The sequence below is a fragment of the Monodon monoceros genome, unplaced genomic scaffold, assembly GCF_005190385.1.
Source record: "Monodon monoceros isolate NGI ecotype Baffin Bay Population unplaced genomic scaffold, NGI_Narwhal_1 Super_Scaffold_22, whole genome shotgun sequence".
Lineage (NCBI taxonomy): Eukaryota > Metazoa > Chordata > Mammalia > Artiodactyla > Monodontidae > Monodon > Monodon monoceros.
In genome coordinates, this window is record NW_021703779.1 from 10,775,937 (window position 1) to 10,801,094 (window position 25,158).

Consider the following 25,158-nt stretch of genomic DNA (forward strand, 5'->3'; position numbering starts at 1 on the left):
ATTGTTTTTTTAGGGTGTCCCAAATTGCAAAAGAAACTGTTAATCTCAATTTATCTCCTAAGACCTTTTTCTCCTCTGTGGACAGGTTTTTATCACAGTAGAAACGTGTAATAAGCCATTCATAAATACTTTTGTGTTTTGTCTTTCTGAATTACAAGTTTCTAAATATGAAGGACTGTCTAAAACATAATATCCCTTGTGCTCTACACATGGTGGGCACTCTTTTTTTTTTTTTGACCATGCCATGGGGCTTGTGGGATCTTAATTCCCTGACCAGGATTGAACCCGGGTCTGTGGCAGCAAAAATGCAGATTCCTAACCACTGGACTGCCAGGGGATTCCCAGGTACTCTTGATATATTGGTTGGATCAGTAGATTTAATGGTTGAAACGTTTTCTGAGTTTATTAGTGTGTCATCAGAAATTCCTGAAAGCCCCTTTTGTAGAAAATCATCACAATGTGGGTTGCTCACTCCATCCCACATCACTTAACTCTTTTTACAAATTTTTTTATGACTCTGTAGAACCGAATACTAGAGACATACAAGTATGTTGGATAGTTGAACTTGTGCATTAGGCTAGAACTTGTCATCTAAGTGCCAAAATATTAGTTGCTATTCTGTATTACACAAGTGGAGGAACATTTAAAAATTCAGTTCATAAATAGCCTTTTTTCTAAACTTGATGAATGTTTACCTTTACCTTGCCATGAATTACTACTACTTAAATAACAAAGGTAGCTGTGTGAAAGAATGTAAAGAACTTAAGCAGTGAGGCCAGACAAGCTTGGCTTCAAATCACACTCTGTGTAGTAAACTGGACCATATCAATCTGTTTGTCACCTCTTTCACAGTCACCCCCACCCCCACTCCAGTTTCTGTATCTGTAAAAGAGGGACAGATAACACATCTCTAGCAGGTTTTTTTCTGAAGGTGAAGGTAAGCAATACTGTGTTTAAAGACTCTGATACATTGCCCAGTACAAAGTAAATGACCAGGAAAAGACAACTGTTACTTACAAATAACACTGTGACTGATGCATTTGACATGGTACAGTAAATACTGCAAATGTGTTTTTTGTCAAGTTCACAACTTATGACAGTGTTTAGAAACCTGAGGAATAAATCGTTTTAATGTTTCTTAAATAATGTCTTTAGATACGAGTGTGAAGAATCTTTTACAACTCTGAATGTAGATATTAGAAATCACCAAAACCTTCTTGATTCTTTGGAACAGTATATCAAAGGAGATTTATTGGAAGGTGCAAATGCGTATCGTTGTGAAAAATGTGATAAAAAGGTATGTATTGTTTGTTTTTTAGTAAATATGATTGTTTTTAACATAGCTGGAAGACATCAAAATTGTTTTCAATCTCAAATTTTACCTGTGCTTTGCTACAGTGGCAGTCAAGATGATAACTGATTAAAAGATTTGTCAAGGAAACAATATTGAAATAAACTAATAACAATAATAAATTAGGAAAAGTCCTTTTAATTGGGTGGTTAATTTTAGAAATCACAATAACTTAACATCACTTTTTCTTGTAGTTTAAAAGTTGCACAGTTACTTTCCATTTCTGCCCTCAAACACATTGCCATTGAATTCTTCAAACCTGAAGAGTTGCTAACAAAATATTTTTCCCCTTTCATACTCTAGCTTATTCTTAAACTTTAGAACAACTGTGTGCCAATTTTATTTGGTTACAGCAGATTTTCAGAACTACTTGCAGTTTTAAAGATCAGATCTAATTTTTAGATCCCCCCAACTAATTTATCTGTGGTCACTTAAGCAGTTTTGTGAGATGGAACTATAACATGTCTTTGAAAATACATAATATATGATAAGTAGTAAATATTTTTCTGGGCCCACCATACCCTCTCATCTCCAAGTTATTACCTGAACTGTTTTGATTTTAAACACCATTTAGATTGTGGCATCTAAAGCCATACCTACAGCTCTGACACAGTTTCTGCTAGGGCAGTTTCTTCGTATACAACTTGCCACTCTTAATCCATGCATTTTAAAGAAGAAACCTTGGTAGCACTTTTTCAGAAGGTAGTATGGATTAAATGCAGCATTTAGCATGTTATCTGTCACTAAGTGCTATATATATTAGCATATTATTGCTTACAGTATTTCTTCAGTTTGCTTATGGCAGATTTTATTCATTAACATAAAGCTAAAGGTCAGAAAAGTAACATCAGTTAGCAGTGGGAGTGTGGAGCCAGGTATTAGGTTTTTTTGTTTGTTTGTTTTGCGGTATGCGGGCCTCTCACTGCTGTGGCCTCTCCCATCGTGGAGCGGCCACGCCTCACGGGCCCAGCCGCTCTGTGGCATGTGGGATCCCCCCGGACCGGGGCACGAACCCACGTCCCCTGCATCGGCAGGTGGACTCCCAACCACTGCACCACCAGGGAAGCCCAGTTATTAGTTTTTATATCACTGATTTTTATAGTTTGCAACAGATGAGTGATTACCTATTTTTAGGCTTGGTTATAAGTATTTTGAAAAAGTAGTGATGAATGATCTTGATTATGTTATAATTTATCTGTTTGTAAATACATTTAGATGATCATAAAGTTTTAAATTGTATTATTAAAATTCTTCTGTTTTATTTGGGTTATAGAAGAACATTCACTTAATATTTACCATTTATTGTAGGTTGATACAGTAAAGCGGTTGCTAATTAAAAAATTGCCTCCCGTTCTTGCTATTCAATTGAAACGATTTGACTATGACTGGGAAAGAGAATGTGCAATTAAATTCAATGATTATTTTGAATTTCCACGAGAGCTGGACATGGAACCTTACACAGTATCAGGTGTTGAAAAGCTGGAGGGAGATGATGTAAACCCAGAGATGCAGTTGATACAACAGAATGAGCAATCTGAATGTGAGACAGCAGGTAGCACAAAATACAGACTTGTGGGGGTGCTTGTACACAGTGGTCAAGCAAGTGGTGGACATTATTATTCCTACATCATTCAGAGGAATGGTAAAGATGGTGAGAGAAATCGCTGGTATAAATTTGATGATGGAGATGTAACAGAGTGTAAAATGGATGATGATGAAGAAATGAAAAATCAGTGTTTTGGTGGAGAGTACATGGGAGAAGTATTTGATCATATGATGAAGCGCATGTCATACAGGAGGCAGAAAAGGTGGTGGAATGCTTATATACTCCTTTATGAACGAATGGACACAATAGACCAAGATGATGAAATGATAAGATATGTATCAGAGCTAACTATCACAAAACCCTATCAGATGTCACCAGCCATTGAGAGAAGTGTGTGGAAACAAAATGTGCAGTTCATGCACAACCGAATGCAGTACAGTTTAGAATATTTTCAATTTGTGAAAAAACTGCTTACATGTAACGGAGTTTACTTAAGCCCTGCTCCAGGTAAGTTTCTGGAATTTAACTTAGAAGTTTATCAAGTATCAATATGTATTTAGTGCTTTACTTCAGCATTCTTTTACCTTCTTTTTTTTCATAAAATTATTTAGACTCATTTTGTTTTAAATGTGTCAGCATATTCAGTGCCAGTTATTTTAAAGTCATGTATTTAATATACCCATACCTTTGAATAGTCAGTATCTAGAAACATAGAAGAGCTGTTAACTTATGGGAGTTTTCACTAAGCATTAGTTTGAAACATGGATTGGTTAAGTGCTAAGGTAAGTGCTGAAGTTCACTTTTTGACTAAAAGTTTTTTTTAAACATGGAGCATTTATTTAAACACATTTAAACAAAAGTGTGTTTGACTGTTCATGTGCTTTTTATTTAAGGACAAGATCACTTGTTGCCTGAAGCAGAAGAAATCACTATGATTAGTATTCAGCTTGCAGCTAGATTCCTCTTTACCACTGGATTTCACACCAAGAAAATAGTTCGTGGCCCTGCCAGTGACTGGTATATGGCTTTGAATTTTATTTACTTTGTACTTAGAGTTGGTATGGTTCATTATTATGTTGCTTTATTTACCCCTAACTGTGGGAATCTTACTTCAAATTTTAAATATAGTATAAAAATCTTGGTAGTAATGTTGAGAGAAATTGTATTTAAAATGCTTAATTTTAGTGTGCCTTTTATTATTCAACGTTTGGCTCCTGTTTCTATTACTTATATTCTATATCTTTACTACATGGAATCTGCTTACGTTTAAAAAGGTAGAGGATTTTTAAATGATTATAGTCTTAAGTTTATAATTGTAAAAGTATGGAAGACATTTTAATACCTTAATGTAACAACTGTTCTTAGCATCTCTCAGATTAGAAGATGTTAAAGAGTTATCACTGGATCAGAAAGAGTTTATTAATAGATTTGTATCTACCTAAATATACAGTTCTCATTTAATTCATTTTGTGACTATGGGACTAGATCAGGTCACAGGGCTGAAGTTTGTATTGAAACCAACTATAATCGGGAATTCCCCCTTGGCCCAGTGGTTAGGACTCCCGCTTTTATTGCCAAGGGCCCGGATTCAAGCCCTGGTCAGGGAACTAAGACCCCACAAGCCATGTGGCTCAGCCAAAAAAAAAAAACAGCAACAACTAAGAACATTAATTGTAGAGCTCTTTCCGCTTTATTTGATTCACAGAAACCTGTTGGTTCACTGTAGCAGTTAAAATGGAAGCACCTAAAATGAAAATATATGAAAAATCATATATTTTTCTGTTTTAGGTATGATGTATTGTGCATTCTACTCCGTCACAGCAAGAACGTACGTTTTTGGTTTGCTCATAATGTCCTTTTCAATGTTTCAAATCGTTTCTCTGAATACCTTCTTGAGTGCCCTAGTGCAGAAGTGAGGGGTGCATTTGCAAAACTTATAGTATTTATTGCACATTTTTCTTTGCAAGATGGGCCTTGTCCTTCATCTTTCACATCTCCAGGACCTTCTAGTCAGGTAATCAAAAGCTTTTCTTTAATTATGAAATACTTAAATGTAAATTCTGTTTTCTGCCAGGTGAAATCAGTAAACATATGCATTTGTTTGACATATATGAAATGGTTGCACACATCGAGTTCGTTAAAATTTCTTCACAGTAATGTTTGATTATTGGGCACTTTAAAATATAAGGAAAATTATTTCTATTTATTCGGTTACTTGCAGCTGTGTACTGAGTCTTCAGATTCTGTATGTTCAGTTAAGGTTTAATTTTATAATGGCTGAATTTAAATCTTTCGTTGAGTAGCATTTTTAGCATAAAACTCCAAGTGGTTTTTATTTTATTATTATTATCTGACACTCAAAAACAGTATAAAACATGTGCAATGAAATCTACCCAAGCTGTGTATTTCATTTCCCAAAAAGCAAATGTATTTAATAATTTCCTACCTGATACTTCTGCCTAATAACCTCTGTGTAAACATACCCTTTTAATGCAAATAGAAGTATACTTTTCTATATCTTATTGCTGATAAAATAATAAATTATGGTTCACAGGCATGTGATAACTTAAGCTTGAGCGATCACTTACTAAGAGCAGTATTAAATCTCCTGAGAAGGGAAGTTTCGGAACATGGCCGTCATTTACAGCAGTATTTCAATCTGTTTGTAATGTATGCCAATTTAGGTAAGACTTTTCATATTCTTTTTAATGTGTTGCTTTGTATTTACATAATAAATGATGAAAGCATTTATTGCAGTGTTGGGAACTAATCTCTTCTAAAGTAGAAGCAGTTATTCCATACTTACCTTTGAAATCCACTGCAGATTATCTGTATAACTTTTTTTTTCTTTTTTTTTTTTTCGTTTATCTTTGGCTGCATTGGGTCTTCGTTGCTGCACGCAGGCTTTCTCTAGTTGCGGTGAGCAGGGGCTACTCTTCGTTGTGGTGCACGGGATTTTCACTGTGGTGGATTCTCTAGTGGAGCATGGGCTCTGGGTGCACGAGCTTCAGTAGTTGTGGCACGTGGGCTCAGTAGTTGTGGCACGTGGGCCCAGCAGTTGTGGCTTGCAGTATTTTTCTTTCTCTGTCTGACTTCACTTAGTATGATAATCTCTAGGTCCATCCATGTTGCTGCAAATGGCATTATTTCATTCTTTTTATGGCTGAGTATTATTCCATTGTATACACATAGCATATCTTCTTTATCCATTCCTCTGCTGATGGACATCTATGTTGTTTCCGTACCTTGGCTGTTGTAAATAGAGCTGTTATGAACACTGGGCTGCATGTATCTTTTTGCATTATGGTTTTCTCCAGATACATGCCCAAGGGTGGGATTGCTGGATCATATGGTATTTCTGTTTTTAGTTTTCTAAGGAACCTCCAAACTTTTCCATAGTGGTTGCAGCAATCTGCATTCCCAACAGTGTAGGAGGGTTCCCTTTTCTCCACATTCTTGCAGACATTTGTTATTTGCTATCTTTCTGTCAATAGCCATACTGACAGGTGTGAGGTGATATCTCATTGTGGTTTTAATTTGCATTTCCCTGATGATTAGCGATGTTGAGCATTTTTTCCTGTGGCCTTTTAGCATCCTGAATGTCCCCTTTGGAAAAATGTCTATTCAATTCTGTCCATTTTTGAATCGACTTGTTTTTTAGATGTTGAGTTGTGTTAACTATTTGTATATGTTGGGTATTAACCCCTTATTGGTCACATTATTTGGAAATATTTTCTCCCATTCAGGAGGTTGTCTTTGTTTTGTGGATGATTTCCTTTGCTATGCAAAAGCTTTTGAATTTAATTAGGTCCCGTTAGTTTATTTTTGCTTTTATTGCCTTTGTTTTAGGAGACTGATCCAAAAGAATATTGGTATGGTTTATGTCAGAATGTTCTGCCTTCGTTTCCTCTAGCAGTTTTGTAATATCCTGTCTTACATTTAGGCCTTTAATCTATTTTCAGTTTATTTTTGTATAATGGTTTTAAAGAATGTCCTAATTTCGTTCTTCTCTATGTAGCTGTTCAGTTTTCCCAGCACCACTTTTTGAAGAGACTGTTAAAAACAGAGTAAATTTGTTAGAGAAAGTGTTGCAGGGAATTTGTAAACAGAGTGAACGGTAGATGCAAAGACTTGGCATTACATGACTTGGCTCACTGGACAACATGAACGTTTTTCTGTGTGACATGATCTGGTGAAAGATATGAGATAGGTGATGGACCTGCTCTTTTTGCAGGTCTTGTGCGGGCACTGAGAGCCATTATAACATTTTTAGCAAGGTTTACCTTAGAAAGATTACAGTAAAAATAAGATTACAATTGCTATAGTGTAGAATGGATTACAGTTGTACAAGGCTAGAGATTGTAGTATTATCTATAGACAGATAGAATTATTGCCTTATGTTATGGAGTGGGCAATAAGGAAGATAACACTTGAAAGATTTAGGAGCTTTTATGAGAGAATCAGCAGACCTTGGTGATTGGATATTTGAATGAATGGAGCAGGGGAAAGACGTATGTCCAAGGTATGACTTGAGGAACTAAGAGAACTGTGTTGCCATTTACTGAGAGGAAACCTAGGAATAGGAACCTATCTAGGCAGATTAAATTTTAAAAGTATGTTGTACACCTTAGAAAAGAACTCCAATAAACAGTGAGATACATACATCCAAAATTTGGAGTCATCTATATGAATGATTATAGATTCTATAATGACTATATATTTAGTCACAGGAAAGTAAGCAGTATTAAGAGATAGTGTAGAATGAGAACTTCGGGGGAAAATATCTTCTAAGAGCTAGAAAAAAAGAATCCACAGTTAAGAGTAAGAAATAGAAAAGGGAGGAAATAAGAAAGGACGGACAGAAGGAGAGAGGAAATAGAAAATGGAAGAGACAGAATCCCAAGTAAAAGATTCAAGAACAAGGAAATAGTTAAATTTGAGAACTGTTTTTTAGCTTCAAACCAAGTTTGGGAGAGAAACTAAAATGAGAATTAGGAATGGAAAAATTAGAAAACAAAGCAACAGGAAATTTAGGCTTTTTTTCCCAAAAAATTTTTCTCTAGAGAGGGGAAAAAGAGAAGATGGTAGATTACCTTGTTTCTTGTTTAGCGTAGTTTCTGTCTTTGTCATCTTCCCTTATTTTGTTGAGAGACAATATCTAGGCTCCTCTGGTCTCTCTAGGCCCTACAAAGTGTACTTTTCTCTAGGGCTTAGTATAATTGGAATGCCAGAGTCATGATCACTACTTCACAGTTAGAATAATTAAATTTACTTTAACTAGGAACTTCCCTGGTTGTGCAGTGGTTAAGAATCCACCTGCCAAAGCAGGGTTCGAGTCCTGGTCTAGGAAGATCCCACATGCTGCAGAGCAACTAAGCCTGTGAGCCACAACTACTGATCCCGCATGCTACGACTACTGAAGCCTGCATGCCTAGAGCCTGCGCTCCGCAACAAGAGAAGCCACCTCAATGAGAAGCCCGTGCACCACAACCAAGAGTAGCCCCCACTCTCCACAACTAGAGAAAGCCCGTGTGCAGTAACAAAGACCCAATGCAGCTAAAAATAAAAACATTTGTTTTTAATTTACTTTAACTAAATCAATGTATTTTTTGTTTTATCTGTATTTGTGCAGTCTAATCAAAGGAGATGAGCTTTAATCATAAAAATTGTAAGCAGCCATACATAGTTACTTTTTTATTAAAGCAGAACCTTCCATTCTTACTATTTTTGCTTGTTTTTCCTAAACATTATTCTTGTCCCTTTTTTACAGGTGTGGCAGAAAAGACACAGCTTCTGAAATTGAGTGTACCTGCTACCTTTATGCTTGTGTCTTTAGATGAAGGTCCAGGTCCTCCAATCAAATATCAGTATGCTGAATTAGGCAAGTTATACTCAGTAGTGTCTCAGCTGATCCGCTGTTGCAATGTCTCATCAAGAATGCAGTCTTCAATCAGTGGTAAAGTAGAATGTTCCATTATTTATAGTACTTTAAAATGAATGCTAGGCTTTTGTACTAAATTAAAATCCTGACATTTATAAAAATGAAGTAAAAGACTATATGCTTTATTATGTTTTTAAACCGTTAACTTTTTTACATGTTTACAAGAGACCTTTTTCAAAATTTACCACCTACTATGATAAATCCCTTATTTATGAAATGGTGTAAGAATTTTAACTTTATTTTTTTTTTGTCTTCAATGTCAGCATTTATATTTTTGCATCTTATCTTAGTATATCTGATCATTTTAATGAATGTTTTATTGTGCTTAGGACACTTAATTTATAATTTTGTTTTTAATAAAAAATTTAGTATTGCAGTTTTGCAAAGAAGTGTATTGTCTTTTCATTGATGACAAATCTATTCTAGGTAATCCCCCTCTTCCCAGTCCTTTTGGTGACCCTAATTTATCACAGCCTATAATGCCAATTCAGCAAAATGTGGCAGACATTTTATTTGTGAGAACAAGTTATGTGAAGAAAATTATTGAAGACTGCAGTAACTCAGAGGAAACCATCAAATTGCTTCGGTTTTGCTGCTGGGAGAATCCTCAGTTCTCGTCTACTGTCCTCAGTGAACTTCTCTGGCAGGTTAAAGGAAAATAAACATTCATATGCCTGTAATTTAACTATTCCTTTAAATAAGAAATTCAGTTATGTTTTACCTGTCTTTAGGTTGCGTATTCATACACCTATGAACTACGGCCATATTTGGATCTACTTCTGCAGATTTTACTAATAGAGGATTCTTGGCAGACTCACAGGTGGATACACTTTTTGCTACCAGAATAATTACATTTTTCTAGGTTCTAGAAATAACTGACATTTCTAGTAGCCGAATATATTTTTACTTCTTGAATCTCTATTAAATGCTTAATCTTAAAAATATAACATAAAAAATGAATGTTTTCCCTATCGGTTTTATTTTTTCTTAAAACTGCAGTTTCGTGCTTATTACTATTCTTTTTCCTTGTACTTAACGTTTTTCACTTTTTTTAACTTAAGACTAACGTAGGCTTTTGATAAGTTTTTAAGTTCCATTAATAGTAATTTAGGACTACATATGCTTGTTTTTTAATTCATTACACTAAGTAACATTTAGATATTTAAGAATAATCCTTAGCCTGTTAGAAGTTTTATTAGTATATGAGGAGTCAGCAGTAACTTTTTTGACCTAAGGTTATCCTACCTACCAGCAGACCTTCAGAGTTCTTCCCAAAATTCTGCTGTGTTCTTTGCAGTAAAACTCAGCCTAAGAATACTGATATAGAATTAGTGGCTCAAATTTACCACTTGACCCTCACTTATCTCCCCACAGGGACTTATATGTATACATATTGCCACCTATTAGTCATTCTAATAAGCAAAAGAAAATTGTGAAAATGACCTTCAGAATTTTGGGCACTCTGTAACATCTTTGGTCATGGTAGTCCAGTTTTCCTAGTAACTTTGTTAATGTGCTGTGAACAATTGACAATTTGAGTATGTAGTGTGTATGATATTAAATTGTGAATTAGTGGGACTTATGATATAACAACATGTCAGTATTTCAAGATATTGGGGACTTCCTGGTGGCGCAGTCATTAAGAATCCACCTGCCAGTGCAGGGGACACAAGTTCCATCCCTGGTGTGGGGAGATCCCACATGCTGCAAAGGAACTAAGCCCATGCACCACAACTACTGAGCCTGTGCTCTAGAGCCCACGTGCCACAACTACTAAAGCCCACTCACCTAGATCCATTCTCCACAACAAAAGAAGCCACTGTAGTGAGAAGCCCATGCACCACAATAAAGAGAAGCCCCCGCTCACTGCAACTAGAAAAGCCTGCACGCAGCAATGAAGACCCAACACACACAAAAATAAATAAATAAATAAATAAATAAATATAATATGAAGCTATTGGTACTTGATATTCTATTAAGGAAAATTTGCCTCCAAATTTTAAGCTGGAAGGTCACTGGAATAACTGTTAAAAGAATCACAACTACATGATATTTTAGATTTTTGGTACATAATGTTAAGAATTGTGTACAAATTGAAATGTCTGTGTATTGATCCTCAAAACAACCAGTAAAATCTTAATTTTTGAATAAATAATAGAAATGAAAAAATTTAAATGACTTTAAGTTTTTAATAAATTTGTAGAACACAGTGTTTAATGATAAATCACTTTAATCAGGTATTTAAGGGGGACTGGAAATACATTAGACTTCTTAAATTAATATTTTCAAATTCTCAACTAATTTAGCATCTTAAATTTCCAGAAAATCAAAATCAGTGTTTTCAAAATATTATTAACCAGAAACAAATTACCATGAAACAAAAATGTTACAACCTATATTCATTTATTATTTAGTACCTATTTCAGTATCTTGACAGAATTGGATACTTTTAGAGTCTGTTTTAATAGGATCTAATTTTTACTCAATTATTTTTCTAAAGAACTTAAGCATATGTTATTTACTGTGTGACTTTTTTTTTAATTCATTAATTTATTTTTGGCTGTGTTGGGTCTTTGTTGCTGTGTGTGGGCTTTCTCTGTTTGCAGAGAGCAGGGGCTACTCTTTGTTGTGGTGCGCAGGCTTCTCGTTGGGGAGCACAGGCTCTAGGGCACGCGGGCTTCAGTAGTTTGGGCGTGCAGGCTCAGCAGTTGTGGTGCACAGGCTTAGTTGCTCTGCAGCATGTGGAATCTTCCTGGACCAGGGCTCAAACCCATGTCCCCTGCATTGGTGGGCAGATTCTTAACCACTGTGCCACCAGGGAAGTCCCGTGTGACTTCTTACAGATGCATTAAACTCATCAGTCTCATCCTAGCCTTCTAGTTTCACTCAAGGAAGTGATAATAGTAAAGGTATAAATATTGCATTAATGTGCACAATAGTGAGCTTTTGTGAACAAATTAGTATGGGATTGTTATTAGCTTAAATGTGAAGTGTTTTGTAAAATGACCATTTGGTTTATTTAATAAACAGTACTTAAGAGTTATTTACAAAGTGTGTACTTTGTGCCAAGCACTGTCATTGGCAACAGAACAAAGTGGGCAAAAACAATATCGATTATAATGGCTTAAAAAAGTAGTTGATATTAATGGTGATGTGGCAGAAATACTGAGTATCACTTTGTTATCAATTAAAACTAAAGAGTAAAAATAGAATATATACTACAAGTGTTTCCAGCTAAACAGTGCCTATGCATGTTATTTTTTGTCTGGAATGATTAGACTTCGAAAAATTACTCAGATGTCTGTGGAGGTCCAGTGGTTAAGACTCCACGCTTCCAATGCTAGGGGGTGTGGATTCAGTCCCTGGTCCGGGAACTATGATCCCACATGCCAAGTGTGACAGCCAAAAAAAAGAAAAACTACTGAAATATTTTCTGAACAAGATTTATATGAATGTATGTACTGCAAAACAGAAACATGTAAACAAAAGAAAAAGCCCTGCTTTTGGTTTGGAATATAATGATATTCTGTTAAGTAAAACAAATGGTATGCAAGAGAATTTTTTCTAGATACTTCATGTTCAGTTACTGATACTACAGAAGGCACATTTTTACCTATAAATTTAATTGGCTACTAAGGAGAATAGGACTCCATTGGCTATATAAAATGTTATGTTGAGCTTTGGCTAGAGGTGAAATGAAATCATTGATCATTACCAATTCAGCCAGTTCTTGGCAGTGAAAATGGCTTTACCCACCATGTTGATTAGAATTCAAGTTAATTTTGTACTGCCAGATTATATCACTTTCATAGAAACTAGACTTTATACTCTGAAGTGCAGCCTTGAAGTAATGCTCTAACTACAAGTAAATATGTTCTCAGCTGAGGCATTCATGAAGACATAGTTTATAGTTAATTTTAATGAGAACAATTTAGTAGTAGTATCCTTAATTGTTCGTTTAAATTACAGTGTAGGGAAATCATTTCAAATTGATAATAATTTCATAGGACTTCAGACTCTTGAGTCATACTTAGCTCCCCAGCTTGCTAGCTATGTGACATTAGTTGTTTGAATTCTGTACTCGTTTTCTCATCCATGAAGTGGGTTTACTAATGGTACCTTCTTAGTAATTTAACTATAGAGTTAAATAGATCAGATAATTACATCAAAAATGTGTATTGAGGGCTTCCCTGGTGGCTCAGTGGTTGATGGTCCGCCTGCCGATGCAAAGGACACGGGTTCGTGCCCCAGTCCAGGGGGATCCCGTGTGCCGCGGAGCGGCTGGGCCCGTGAGCCATGGCCGCTGAGCCTGCGCGTCCGGAGCCTGTGCTCCGCAACGGGAGAGGCCCATGTACCACATAAAAAAAAATAAAATAAGAAAATAAAATAAAAATTGTGTATTGAATGGCAGTCAGTAGGCTCCAGAATGTTAGCTAAGAGATACCGCAAATTTATGTATCTGGTTCTTTTCTAGAATTCATAATGCACTTAAAGGAATCCCAGATGATCGAGATGGGTTGTTCGATACTATCCAGCGCTCTAAGAATCACTATCAAAAAAGAGCATACCAGTGTATAAAATGTATGGTAGCTCTCTTTAGCAGTTGTCCAGTTGCTTACCAAATATTACAGGTGAGAATTTTTTCTTATAATTTTGAAACAATCTGAATCATAATAAGGGGTGCTTTGTAAGAAAAGAATCATGAAAGTTTGGAGTCAGCATTTTAAGCTAACATAAAAATTATTCCAAATTCTTTCATAAACAATTCTATTTTCTTTTCAAGGGTAATGGAGATCTTAAAAGAAAGTGGACCTGGGCAGTGGAATGGCTTGGAGATGAACTTGAAAGAAGACCATACACTGGCAATCCTCAATACACTTACAATAATTGGTCTCCTCCAGTGCAAAGCAATGAAACATCAAATGGTTATTTCTTAGAGAGATCACATAGTGCTAGGATGACACTGGCAAAAGCTTGTGAACTCTGTCCAGAAGAGGTAAAAAAAAAAACCACTAATGGGCAGCAGATAAAAATGGAAGAAAGAGAAGTAACTTTTTATAGGCCAGTGTTTATTGTGTAAAAAATTTTGTCATGCAGTTTTATTGGCTTTAACGTTTAGTGTTGGTTGTTCTCAAGTAATCAAAGAAGCATGCTGACTCCTTTGTTAGAGTTAATTTGGAGAAATTTCTGTGAAATTGTCTGAAACTCATATATCTAGGTAAATCAAACTTTTTCTCTAATTGTGAATTATTTTATCTGCAGTAAATGAAAACATGTTAAACAGGTCAGCTTTACGGATTTGAAAAAATTTATTCCTAAAGATTAAAAATAAATTTAAAGTTGCTTTATAATCACATTCTTAATCTCTTTTAAATATTTTAATATTAGGAGCCAGATGACCAAGATGCCCCAGATGAGCATGAATCATCTCCACCAGAAGATGCGCCATTATATCCTCATTCATCTGGATCTCACTATCAACAGGTGAACAGGAGTTTACTTGTTTTCATTATCCCCCAAATTTTTGTGCTTTACTTAAAAATTATTTACTTATTTTTCTTACATATTCTGTAACTTACTACCTGTGACTGTAAAGTAGTAAAGGGACTATCTAGAATAACTTTGACAAGAAGAAGAGTGGCTGGAGTGGGGTCATGTAATAGCATGTTTTGACTAACCTGGTAGTATTTTCTTTCTCTACTAGGCAGCCCTCTTGAACTAAAAGCTGGAGTGTTTAATAAAAATGTGTGATTTATTAACATAAAATTAATAACTATTGAAATAATATTAAGAATAGAAGTGTCTTGGTTACTTCTATGCAATGTTTAGTTGCAATAAGAATGTCTTGTAAAATTAACAGTTTGATTGACTTCAGTAGTTGGAAAGAAAGAATGATAACTGATGAAAAAGTTTTATCTGAAGAAACTTTCATTCAAAAACAAGTTTCTGGAAAGATTGTCCTCAATTAAACCATAAACGAGACTAATTCACATCTTAAGGCAGTGGTTCCAAAATTTAACGTCCCTCAGATCACCTGAAGGCACTTGTTAAAATCAGAGATTGCTGAGTCCCACCCCAAGGAAAAAAGACTCATGTCTACTTTTAGACAGACTTTACACCATGATTTTTCATTTTAATTTGAAAAGTCTGACATGCTGATCTGTTTCACCTTCTCAGAATAATCACGTGCATGGACAGCCGTATACAGGGCCGGCAGCACATCACTTGAACAACCATCAGAAAACTAGCCAACGACCACAAGAAAATTATGAAGGCAATGAAGAAGTATCCTCATCTCAAATGAAGGATCAGTGAAATTCCCATAATTAACTGGTTCCTTTAAGACCAGGCACTTAGGCCTTACAGTCCAAACTTCTATATTTGGCTAGTATTTAAAACTAGAGAAATTGTTCAGCATGGAGTGGAGAGTTGATTCATTGTCTCATCTGCAGATATTTGCTGTCAGTATGTGAGCCACCTGCAGGAGAAAGTGTATAATGTTTTGTAATAAATGGCTGATAGCAGTATGTAAATGGCAGAGGTTTATATAATATATTAATGTTTGACTGTTCATTCTTAGGCAAGAAAATTTTTTTGATGAATGTCAGAGTTCTACAAAAAAATAATTTTTTCTGTTTGCTGCATTTGGCAACCAGTATGTTCAGCTTTGTGGCAATTGGATCAAATCCTTTACCAAAATAAAGAAGAAAAAAGGTAACATTGAAAGAGGCCATTCATGTCAATCACACCAGTAGCTTTTTGTTAACTCTTGTTACTGGAGCCATGTAAGGCTTTGAATTACATGGAAGATACCTGAAAATTGATGATGTAATAACACTGTTTCTGCATATTTTTCATTACCTTTTTATTCTGGTAAAACATTAATCACTTTACAGCTGTAGTAATGCTATAACATTTAGCTTGGCTTCACACTAAGTTTGTGTAGCCAGTGAGGACAAATTTACCTCAATGACAGCAGTTTCCTCAAAGTGACAGCTGTATTGCCCAGAGCTTTTATTTCTTATACCAAGAATAAATAAAACAAGGGGAGATGTGACAAACAAGCAGTTTTTGGTTACATATATTTTCTTCATATTTAATGTTTGACAGTTCAGTCTTCTTGGTGGTATACAGAATGTGAAAATACTGATGATAAGAATTTTAAGATTTTAAAACAAATACGTAAAATTTTGCCATACCAGAATGTGGGGAGCATAAGAGAAGACTGTATTTGGTGCATTTGTTTTGTTTTTTGATATAGTTTATTAGGTGAACCTTCTAAAATTTTGCTTCAACTGCAGCCTGATGAAGTGGACATCATCAGGGTTCCACAGTAGTTTGAAATACCATTGTACCAAGATGTCTGGATGATTTTCTTGTCAATCACTATTTTACTTGAGAGCAAAATTATCCCACTTTCTTTTCCATTCCAAAACTCTTATTGTTGTGAGTTTAATTAAATAATAAATTTCAAGTTAGTTAATATAATTCTGAAGTACTATTTTAGAATAAAAATTTGTTTCAGGATTCCAGGCAACTTGTGAGTAAACATTATATTTAAAAAAGAATTGGTGGGCTTCCCTGGTGGCACAGTGGTTGAGAGACCGCCTGCCAATGCAGGGGACTCGGGTTCGTGCCTCCGGTCCGGGAGGATCCCCCATGCCGCGGAGCGGCTGGGCCCGTGAGCCATGGTCGCTGAGCCTGCGCATCCCGAGCCTGTGCTCCACAGCAGGAGAGGCCACAATGGTGAGAGGCCCGCATACCGCAAAAAAAAAAAAGAATTGGTAACTTTTGAATGTGCATAATATTTTGGAACCTATCTAAAAACCAAATATCCCTGCAAGCAAATACAGCCCATCCGATACTATTTAAATATTTTGCTGTTTTGTTTTATAGAAATTATTTTGCTGAATTCACACAAATAGAATTTGATTTAAGAAGACTTTTGTCCTGTGTTGTGTTTTTGTTTCTTGTTCCTCTTTTGTTTTCTTTTTACAGACTACAATAAAATTAATTTTTTGTATAGCATGCCTTGACATGCACTGAATTCAGCATTTCAGACACGTTGAGTTTTTGTTTTTAAAATGGTTTGCTTTTTGCCCTTTACCATACAGGAATTACAGAAAAGAAAAACAAGTATTGTTAATTTTTAAATTTCCTAAAGTAAGTAGTCTTGTGCTTTGGGCATATTTCTGTGGTCAGTCTTTGTTATTTACAGTAATTATGTTAGAAAGAGTTGCCATGAGCACTGAGTTAACAAATACTGATGTATGGGAAGTACTGGGTTAGGACCCTGCAAGCCTCTGGTTGTACTTTTGAACCCATCAATACATAATCTTCTTTTATGTGTGTTTCTGTTCAAAGATACTTTATTTAATATATATTTTTGATATTGAACTCAAGGGCAGCAGAACTATAAGATTCACATCTGAATGATGCTTATTGAAAACGTAAGTTCTCAAAGTGACACGGACCTGTTGTGTTTAAGAACACTACACAGCACTTAAAACACTTGGGGTCTATTTTAAATAGCAAAATCATAACCAAAAATCAGAAAAAAAGAATAGAATATGCCACTCAGTACCCCGAAAATGACTCCTTTTTTATAGTATGGCAGGGGAAATATAAAGGCAAATCGTGACCCGCCTTTATCTGGGAACATTAATAACAGATGCATAAACATTTTTGCTGCTCTGTGATGACTGTGAATAGCCACAGGACTATTGATTTTTTTTTTTAATTTTTTTATTTTATTTGGCTGCTATGGGTCTTCGCTGCTGTGTGTAGGCTTTCTCTAGTTGTGGCGAGCGGGGGCTACTCTTCGTTGCGGTGCATGGGCTTCTCATTGCTGTGGCTTCTCTTGTTTTGGAGCATGGGCCTAGGCGCGCAGGCTTCAGTAGTTGTGGTGCATGGACTTAGCTGCTCTGCAGCATGTGGGATCTTCCGGACCAGGGCTCAAACCCGTGTCCCCTGCAGTGGCAGGTGGATTCCCAACCACTGTGCTACCATTGATTTTGAGGTTATAAATAAATTTTATTGATTAGGCAAATTATTAATTTGAAATATAGAATCTACAAATAAGGAAAGTTGAGTGTATTTGTAAGAATTAACAAAACAAGTTTGATGGTACTTTAATTGAATTGATAGGAAATTTTTTTTACAAGAGGCCTCTAACTGGAATTGTACAAAGAAGAAAAAATGTGATTAAAAGAGAAGGTACTTATTTCCACTACTCCATATAGGTACCATTATATATATATAATCAGTGTATTCTAGGTTTTCTGTAACCTTAGGAAATTTAAGATAGCGAGAGAGATCCTACTTTTAACTTTTTAATTATAATACATCTGCCTTTTATCAGGTAAGTTTGTTGGTTACTTGCTCCAACTGCCAAGGGCTGGGGTAGCCAGTGCTGCTTCAGGGAATTTTGAAGGGAAGATCCTCAGGACACATGGTCCTGGCAGCTGCTAGGGACTTGCCCCAATATCTCCTGACCAGGACCAGCTAGCCACAGGCAGTGAGTCTCCTGGCTGGCTAAGCCAAATTTGTTACAGCCCAATAAATCAGGAGACAAGTTGTTGAGGCAAAGAATATGACAGAAAGCCAGCAGACCAAGAACATGGAGAACTAGGGTTCCTGAAATACCATATTGGGATCTGGATGCCAGTTTCTTCTATAGCACAGAGAGGGAGAGGAGGTGAGGAAGTAAAGTAAAAAAGCCATTTGTCGGGCTTCCCTGGTGGCGCAGTGGTTGAGAGTCCGCCTGCCGATGCAGGGGATGCGGGTTCGTGCCCCAGTCTGGGAAGATCCCACATGCCGCAGAGCGGCTGGGCCCGTGAGCCATGGCCGCTGGGCCTGCCCGTCGGAGCCTGTGTGGAGCCTGTGCTCCGCAAAGGGAGAGGCCCCAATAGTGAGACGCCCGCAAAATAAGAGGGGATGTGTTAATTTCTTCTTTTCTGCAGCCATTCACAGGTGAGCAGGGTCAAAGTGTCTCTCTGTGAGCTGAACGAAGGCACTTTAATATTCAGGCAGAGGGATAGAGATCCCTAAGGCAGGATGCTTACAGCTATAGACAGTGATTATAACAAAAGCAAACGAAAAGTAAAAGAAACAGATCCAACATGGAGTCAGAATTGACTCTTCCCTGTTACAGTAGCTGCTGTGTTTTTGTACATCAGGACATCAGTAATGAATTAAATACATATGGAACATTACAGTTAGGATCACCGTGAGAGTTTCTCAAAAGACAGTCCTAGGGAAATCAAAATTAGGATTGGAATTATACATAACTTCTGGAATTCCTAACATGTTCATGATATAGAATAAAACATGCCTCCATGTGGAAGTTTATTATAAACGAATTCTTTCAGACTTGCTCATTTGATGCTTAAAATTGGGGCATGATCTCTAATCATCCTCAAATTAACCTGTTCATTATGAGACCATTTTAGTCATTGACATTGTAGAAGCATATTTTTTATATAAATTTATTTTTATTTATTTATTTTTACTGTGTTGGATCTTCGTTGCTGCGCACAGGCTTTCTCTAGTTATGGCAAGCAGGGGCTACTCTTCATTGTGGTGCGCGGGCTTCTCATCGCGGTGGCTTCTCTTGTTGCAGAGCATGGGCTCTAGGCACACAGGCTTCAGTTGTTGCAGCACACAGGCTCAGTAGTTGTGGCTTGTGGGCTCTAGTGCAGCCTCAGTAGTTGTGGTGCACGGGATTAATTGCTCCGCGGTATGTGGGATCTTCCCAGACCAGGGCTCGAACCCATGTCCTCGGCGTTGGCAGGCGGATTCTTAACCACTGTGCCAATAGGGAAGTCCTAGAATGGTATTTAAGAGACAAGAGGAAAATTCAATCCATTACTAGTTACTATGGGTAACTAGTGTTTGGTGTCCCTGTGATCTTTCTGAGAAGCTTGTAGAATGGGCCTCATGATTGTCAGCGTACAAGGAAGAGAAAAGTATTTGTCCACTGGATTCCATTGTGAATTGGGCAAGTATCAGCCCTGGGTTATTAACTCCCTGGCACTTTCTTTTCGCGTCAAACTGTGCCAGAGAGGATTCTTTTGGCCCCCATTTAAAAGATCCATAGCCAGATTTAAAGATGTACAGTGCTCCCCTAATGATATGGTATTAGCAGGTAGTATCTTTGGGAGGTGATTAGGTGATGAGAGTAGAGCCCTCTTGAATGGGAGAAGAAACGTAAGAAGAAATGTGGAAGAGTCAGGTCCCTCTCCACTATGTGGGCACAGGATGGCAAGAAGGCATCCATCTGTAAATCAAGAATATGGCCTTCACCAATGCAGACCATGCTGGCACTGTGATCTCAGAGTTCCAGCCTCAAAAACTGTGAGAAATAAATGTCTATCGTTAAGTAATGCATTCTGTGTCATAGTAGGTTGAACTAAGACAGCTGTTATCTGGCAGAGAGATCACCAGAATATATATTCTGCTAGTTTAGCTTCAGTGTGACGATCCATAGACAGTGTGCTATTTTAAAACATTTTTCCTGCTATGCAAGTTAGTGTAAGGTCCCAAAAGCCTTTCTCTGTAGCCCTTTGCTATAGCACGTGTGACTCCTTTCCACTGGAACTTCAAGATAAGGTGTCCTTGGTCTCAGTCATTTTATGTTGAGTGAAGAAAACATTCATTAGGTTGCTCTCAGGGAGAAGTAAACCTGTAATCACTGCACTGTTTTCTGAGAGTGAAAATTGAGAGCTAAACAAATTATTTATTTTGTGTGTATACGTACATGCAGGACTCAAGTGCTTAGGTTTGCAGAGGTGGGGAAGACCCCTGCCACAGACAGCATTATCTAAATGCAGAGGTCAACATGCAATTCTTAAGCAAATGACTCTCAAGAGGAACCTGAAAGAGAATGAAAGAAGCAGAAAGGGGAAACTAGAAAAAGCCAGTTGGGACATGGCTTCAGAAGGCTAGCCTCAGCTTGATCCAGGAGGAGCTTTGAAGTGTAAATTATACCTCACAAACTGTCTTGCCTTGCTTCAAGGGATAAGAACTTGAATACTCCTACATACTTAATCATTGCTTAGAGGATATAGGGGATCAGGGTTATATAGTTCCCAGAAACTTTCAGCTTAGTGAGTGTAATCACCAAGTGCAATCCTCTAGAAATTTACAGATGTAACTGATTAGCAGAGCCTTCAGCTTCTGTGTACAAGCACTGCAAACCAGTAAAAGCTATCCCAGGAGATCTAAGGGAGGCTTCACAAAGTATCCTTTCAGTCTCCCACCAGAGGTAAAGTATGAGTTAAATTTTCAATATACCACATAGAATTTGGGGGGTAAAATTAGGGACAGAATATCCAGGTCTCTGCAGTGTGTTTGTTTTGGCTGCGCTGGGTCTCAGTTGTGCCATGTGGACTCTTGGTTGAGGCATGCATGCAGGATCTAGTTCCCTGACCAGGGATTGAATCCTGGCCCCCTGCATTGGGAGCACGGAGTCCTAACCACAGGACCACCAGGAAATTTCCTGCAGAGTTCTTTAATGCCACGTGGAGAAATGCACATTTCACTGTTAGAGAAAGGGGTAAGCTGAGATGGATCCAGAGGAAGATGCAAGAAAATAGTGAGAGGCTAGAAACATGTCATCAGATGAGGATCCTCTGGACTCAACTGCCAAGGATTGGGCCGTGTGTTAGGAGTATCTTAGGCGTGGGGATAAAAGTAAGTTTCTCATGGAATTGAGGCCCTCCCACAGTCAAGAGTCTGTCTACATTCTACTCTGTGCCTCTTCTCAGCTCGCTCTTCATCTCCCAGCTTTCTGGTCTTCCCTCTCCCATTCCCTTCTTTTTACTCTTCCTCATATTCCAGTGTCACATTTTCTTTCCTCAATTTATCAGTAATCCAGTGTTTAAATTCTATCTATTGTGGACATGCAGTTCTGGGTACATCATTGATCCATCTCTTTTTCTCCAAAATAACCAACTCCCCTTTACCCCACAGGCGATACCCTGGGAACTTTTTTCTACTTTCTGTCTATGAATTTGACTACTCTAGTCACCTCATATAAGTGGAATCCTACATTATTTGTCTTTTTGTGAAGGCCTTATTTCACTTACATAATGTCTTCAAGGTTCATCCATGCTGTAGCAAATTATAGGATTTCCTTTTCAGAGATGAAAAATATTCCATTGTATGAATATATCCCATTGTGTGAACATATTACCCATTTATTTGTTGATGAACGGTTGAGTTGCCTTCCACCTTTTGGCTACTGTGAATAGTGCTGCTATGAACATGGGTGTGTAAATACCTGAATTTCTGTTCAAGTCTCTGAAAAATCTCTTGAATATATACCCAGAACTGAAATTGCTATATGGTATGGTAGTTGTAGTTTAAATTTTTTGCAGGACTCTATTCTCTTCTTTCTTTTTATTTTTAAATTTATTTTATTTCTTTATTTTTGGCTGCGTTGTGTCTTCGTTGCTGTGTGTGGGCTTTTTGCAGTTGTGGCAACCGGGCTCTACTCTTTGTTGTGGTGCGCGGGCTTCTCATTGCGGTGGCTTATCTTGTTGCGGAGCACGGGCTCTAGGTACGCGGGCTTCTGTACTTTTGGCACGTAGAATCTGTGAGCCACAACTACTGAGCCTGTGCACCTAGAGCCCATGCTCCACAGCAAGAGAAGCCACTGCAATTAGAAGCCCGCGCACCACAAACAAGAGCAGCCCCTGCTTGCCACAACTAGAGAAAGCCCGCACGCAGCAACAAAGACCCAACACAGCCATAAATAAATAAATTTATTTTTTAAAAAAACAAAAATACAGAAGGGCTGTGGGAGCACAGGGAAGGGAAAGTGTGTGTGAATGTTGAAGACTTCGTAGGAATTTGAGAGGCAAGAACATAGTATCTTTTGTGGAGGAGAACAAAGTATACAGGTAGGAAAATGCTGAGTGTTCCAAGAAAAACTGAACAGTCCAGAACAGATGATGTGAAACAGCAACGATGGTAGTAGATGTACCAGTTGGCGACAAGGTGGACAAGAGGGATGGGAAATGATCAGAGTATAGAAAAAAATTTAATCAGAGAGCTCCTTTGGAGCCAGATCTTGAATTATCTTGAATGTTGTGGGAGATATCAAAGGTTTTCTAGTAGTAATGTGGTACAAATGAAACAGAAGGGAAGGGGGCAGGGCACAACGCTTAAAGACTGATACAGCCCTTGAGGATACTACATAACTGGTTAGAACAGATTAGGCCCAAGATGGTGGAGGATTCGACTTACAGTGGACCTTGAGCCTCATCATACACTCATTGTAATATATCAACGTTTAAATGACACACCCACAGGCACCAGGATAGTTCTGAGGCCAACCATAAAAGGCCAAAAAGTAGGAGGTGGCCCAATTCCTGGAAATCCCTACCCCTTCCCCAAAATAGTTGGGATAATCCTCCCACTCCTTAGGCTATGAAATTACCCAGCCCATAAAAACTAACCATTGCATGATTTGGGGCCTCTCTCGCCTTTTGAGATATTTTGCATTCTGCTTATGAAATGTGTTATCTCCCAGGATTTCTCACCTTCTCAGATGCCACGGACTCTGCGTACAGAGTGTGTATCTCCCTAAATAAAGCTGCTTTTCCACATAGTTCTCAGGGCAGAGCCCCCTTGCCTGCCCGCACCTATGTCTCACAATCGTCCTATGCTAACAAATCTTCTTGCTTATCACTTTGCTTCTCTGAATTCCTTCTGTGATGAGACATAAAGGACCTAAGCTTCAGTAAATATTGACACCAGGTGAGTGATTCTAATTAAAAGACCTTGGTTTTAAGTCCCAATCTGACTTTTGGCTGGATTTGAGTCCCATCTGAGCTGTGTGGTTTCACAATGAGCTTTGTGTTAAGAAAAAACTCTGCCAGAAATGTAAAGAGTGAGATAAAGGAGGTAGATATGAGTCAGAAAGAGCAATAAGGAGGTTCTCAGGAAATCAAGAACACTGTTGAGTAGTGATGGAACTATTTTAAGAATATACACAAAAGGAACTCATAAACATTTATACTGTTTTAAAACAGTATATGGGGGTGGGAGGGAAGCTGCTCATTATAAATGTCGAGTTTAAATAAAGGCCTGAGCTAAACAATGAGACAAGGAGACTAACTTGATATTCATATGATGGTAAAGGAAATTATTTGTGGCTAGTGGATATGAAATAAGCATAGTTTAAAAAAAATCAGTACATGGTTCTGAGGCTGGGTATTGGTGAAGATGAAGCTATCATCTGAGATAAGGACTAAAAGAGGAAGTAGCTTTGGAGAAAATGATAAATTTTGCTGGCACTGTTGAACTGAAAGTGTTTGAGCAACACTGGGCACAAGGCTAAATGATAAACTGTAAAAGTCCTGAAATTATTCTGCCTGTGCTTGAATTCCTCTGCTCAGCTGAAATCAAGCAGGACTGTATGTAACTCCTGGATACAAATCCTTTCCATGTCTGTTTCTTGTTTGTAGAAAATAGGCCTCATTCAGCCTCCTAGACCTTTCCTGAGCTCCAGGGCATAGATTGAAATACTTGGTAATCAGGGAAAGGAGTAAGTGCAAAAAGAAAGGTACAGGATAGGGCAGCGCCCTGGCTCCTCCTCAAGGGACATATGTAACAATATCTCTGAGGAGTTCTTCACCCAGATGGTGGATGGTAACTTCACACTGAGCACAATATTCCTGGAACATCACCTTGTTAACTTTTACCACCAATCAGAAGAAAGTCACACACCCTGCAGCCCTCACCTCAAATTTTGCCTAAAACTTTTCCTTAAAACCATCAGGGAGTTTGGCATTTTTGAGCACAAGCTGCCTGTTCTCCTTTCTTGGCCCTGCAGGAAGACTCTCTGCTCCAAACTGCAGTGTTTCGGTTTATTTGGTCTCACTGTGCGTTGGGCACAGGAACTTTCTTCAGTAACAAAACCACCAATTTGCTCTGTGATGTAGAAAATGTTTTGGTAACCTTTCTGTCCATTTGTTTCCTTACCTGCAAAATGGGGAATCTTCTTTACAGATCTTTACAGTATCTTCTTTACAGATATATTATGAGAATGAGATGAGCATATACATGTGAAACATTTAGAACAGTGCCTGGCAACACTTAATGCTGCTGCTATTTTTATATAAAGTTAACCACATTCAGCAAGTAGTTGAAAATTTACCTTCCCAGAAAAAATAAATATGACTTCCAAACACCTTCCCTTCTGGCTTTCCTTCTGGCTTTCATCTATTCTGTGAGTTGTGCTATTCATGGACAGTCCATAATTGTATTTCCCTAATATATATTTCCTGGTTATTTGTTCAGAACATTAGTATT

At 37.5% G+C, this 25,158-nt stretch overlaps 1 protein-coding gene across 1 annotated transcript in view; it reads left to right on the forward strand.

Moving 5' to 3' along the window:
• Positions 1-17,686, forward strand: part of LOC114906433 (probable ubiquitin carboxyl-terminal hydrolase FAF-X) — a 140,464-nt gene extending 122,778 nt beyond the window's left edge. The window contains exons 33-44 of the mRNA XM_029241229.1: positions 1,156-1,297; positions 2,660-3,404; positions 3,791-3,914; positions 4,686-4,911; positions 5,452-5,581; positions 8,668-8,853; positions 9,265-9,485; positions 9,570-9,658; positions 13,313-13,469; positions 13,622-13,834; positions 14,227-14,322; positions 15,016-17,686. Of these exons, the coding sequence (XP_029097062.1) occupies positions 1,156-1,297; positions 2,660-3,404; positions 3,791-3,914; positions 4,686-4,911; positions 5,452-5,581; positions 8,668-8,853; positions 9,265-9,485; positions 9,570-9,658; positions 13,313-13,469; positions 13,622-13,834; positions 14,227-14,322; positions 15,016-15,153 (2,467 nt within the window). The 3' untranslated portion in view covers positions 15,154-17,686. The remainder of the gene's footprint in view (positions 1-1,155; positions 1,298-2,659; positions 3,405-3,790; positions 3,915-4,685; positions 4,912-5,451; positions 5,582-8,667; positions 8,854-9,264; positions 9,486-9,569; positions 9,659-13,312; positions 13,470-13,621; positions 13,835-14,226; positions 14,323-15,015) is intronic.
• The last annotated feature ends 7,472 nt before the right edge of the window (positions 17,687-25,158 follow it).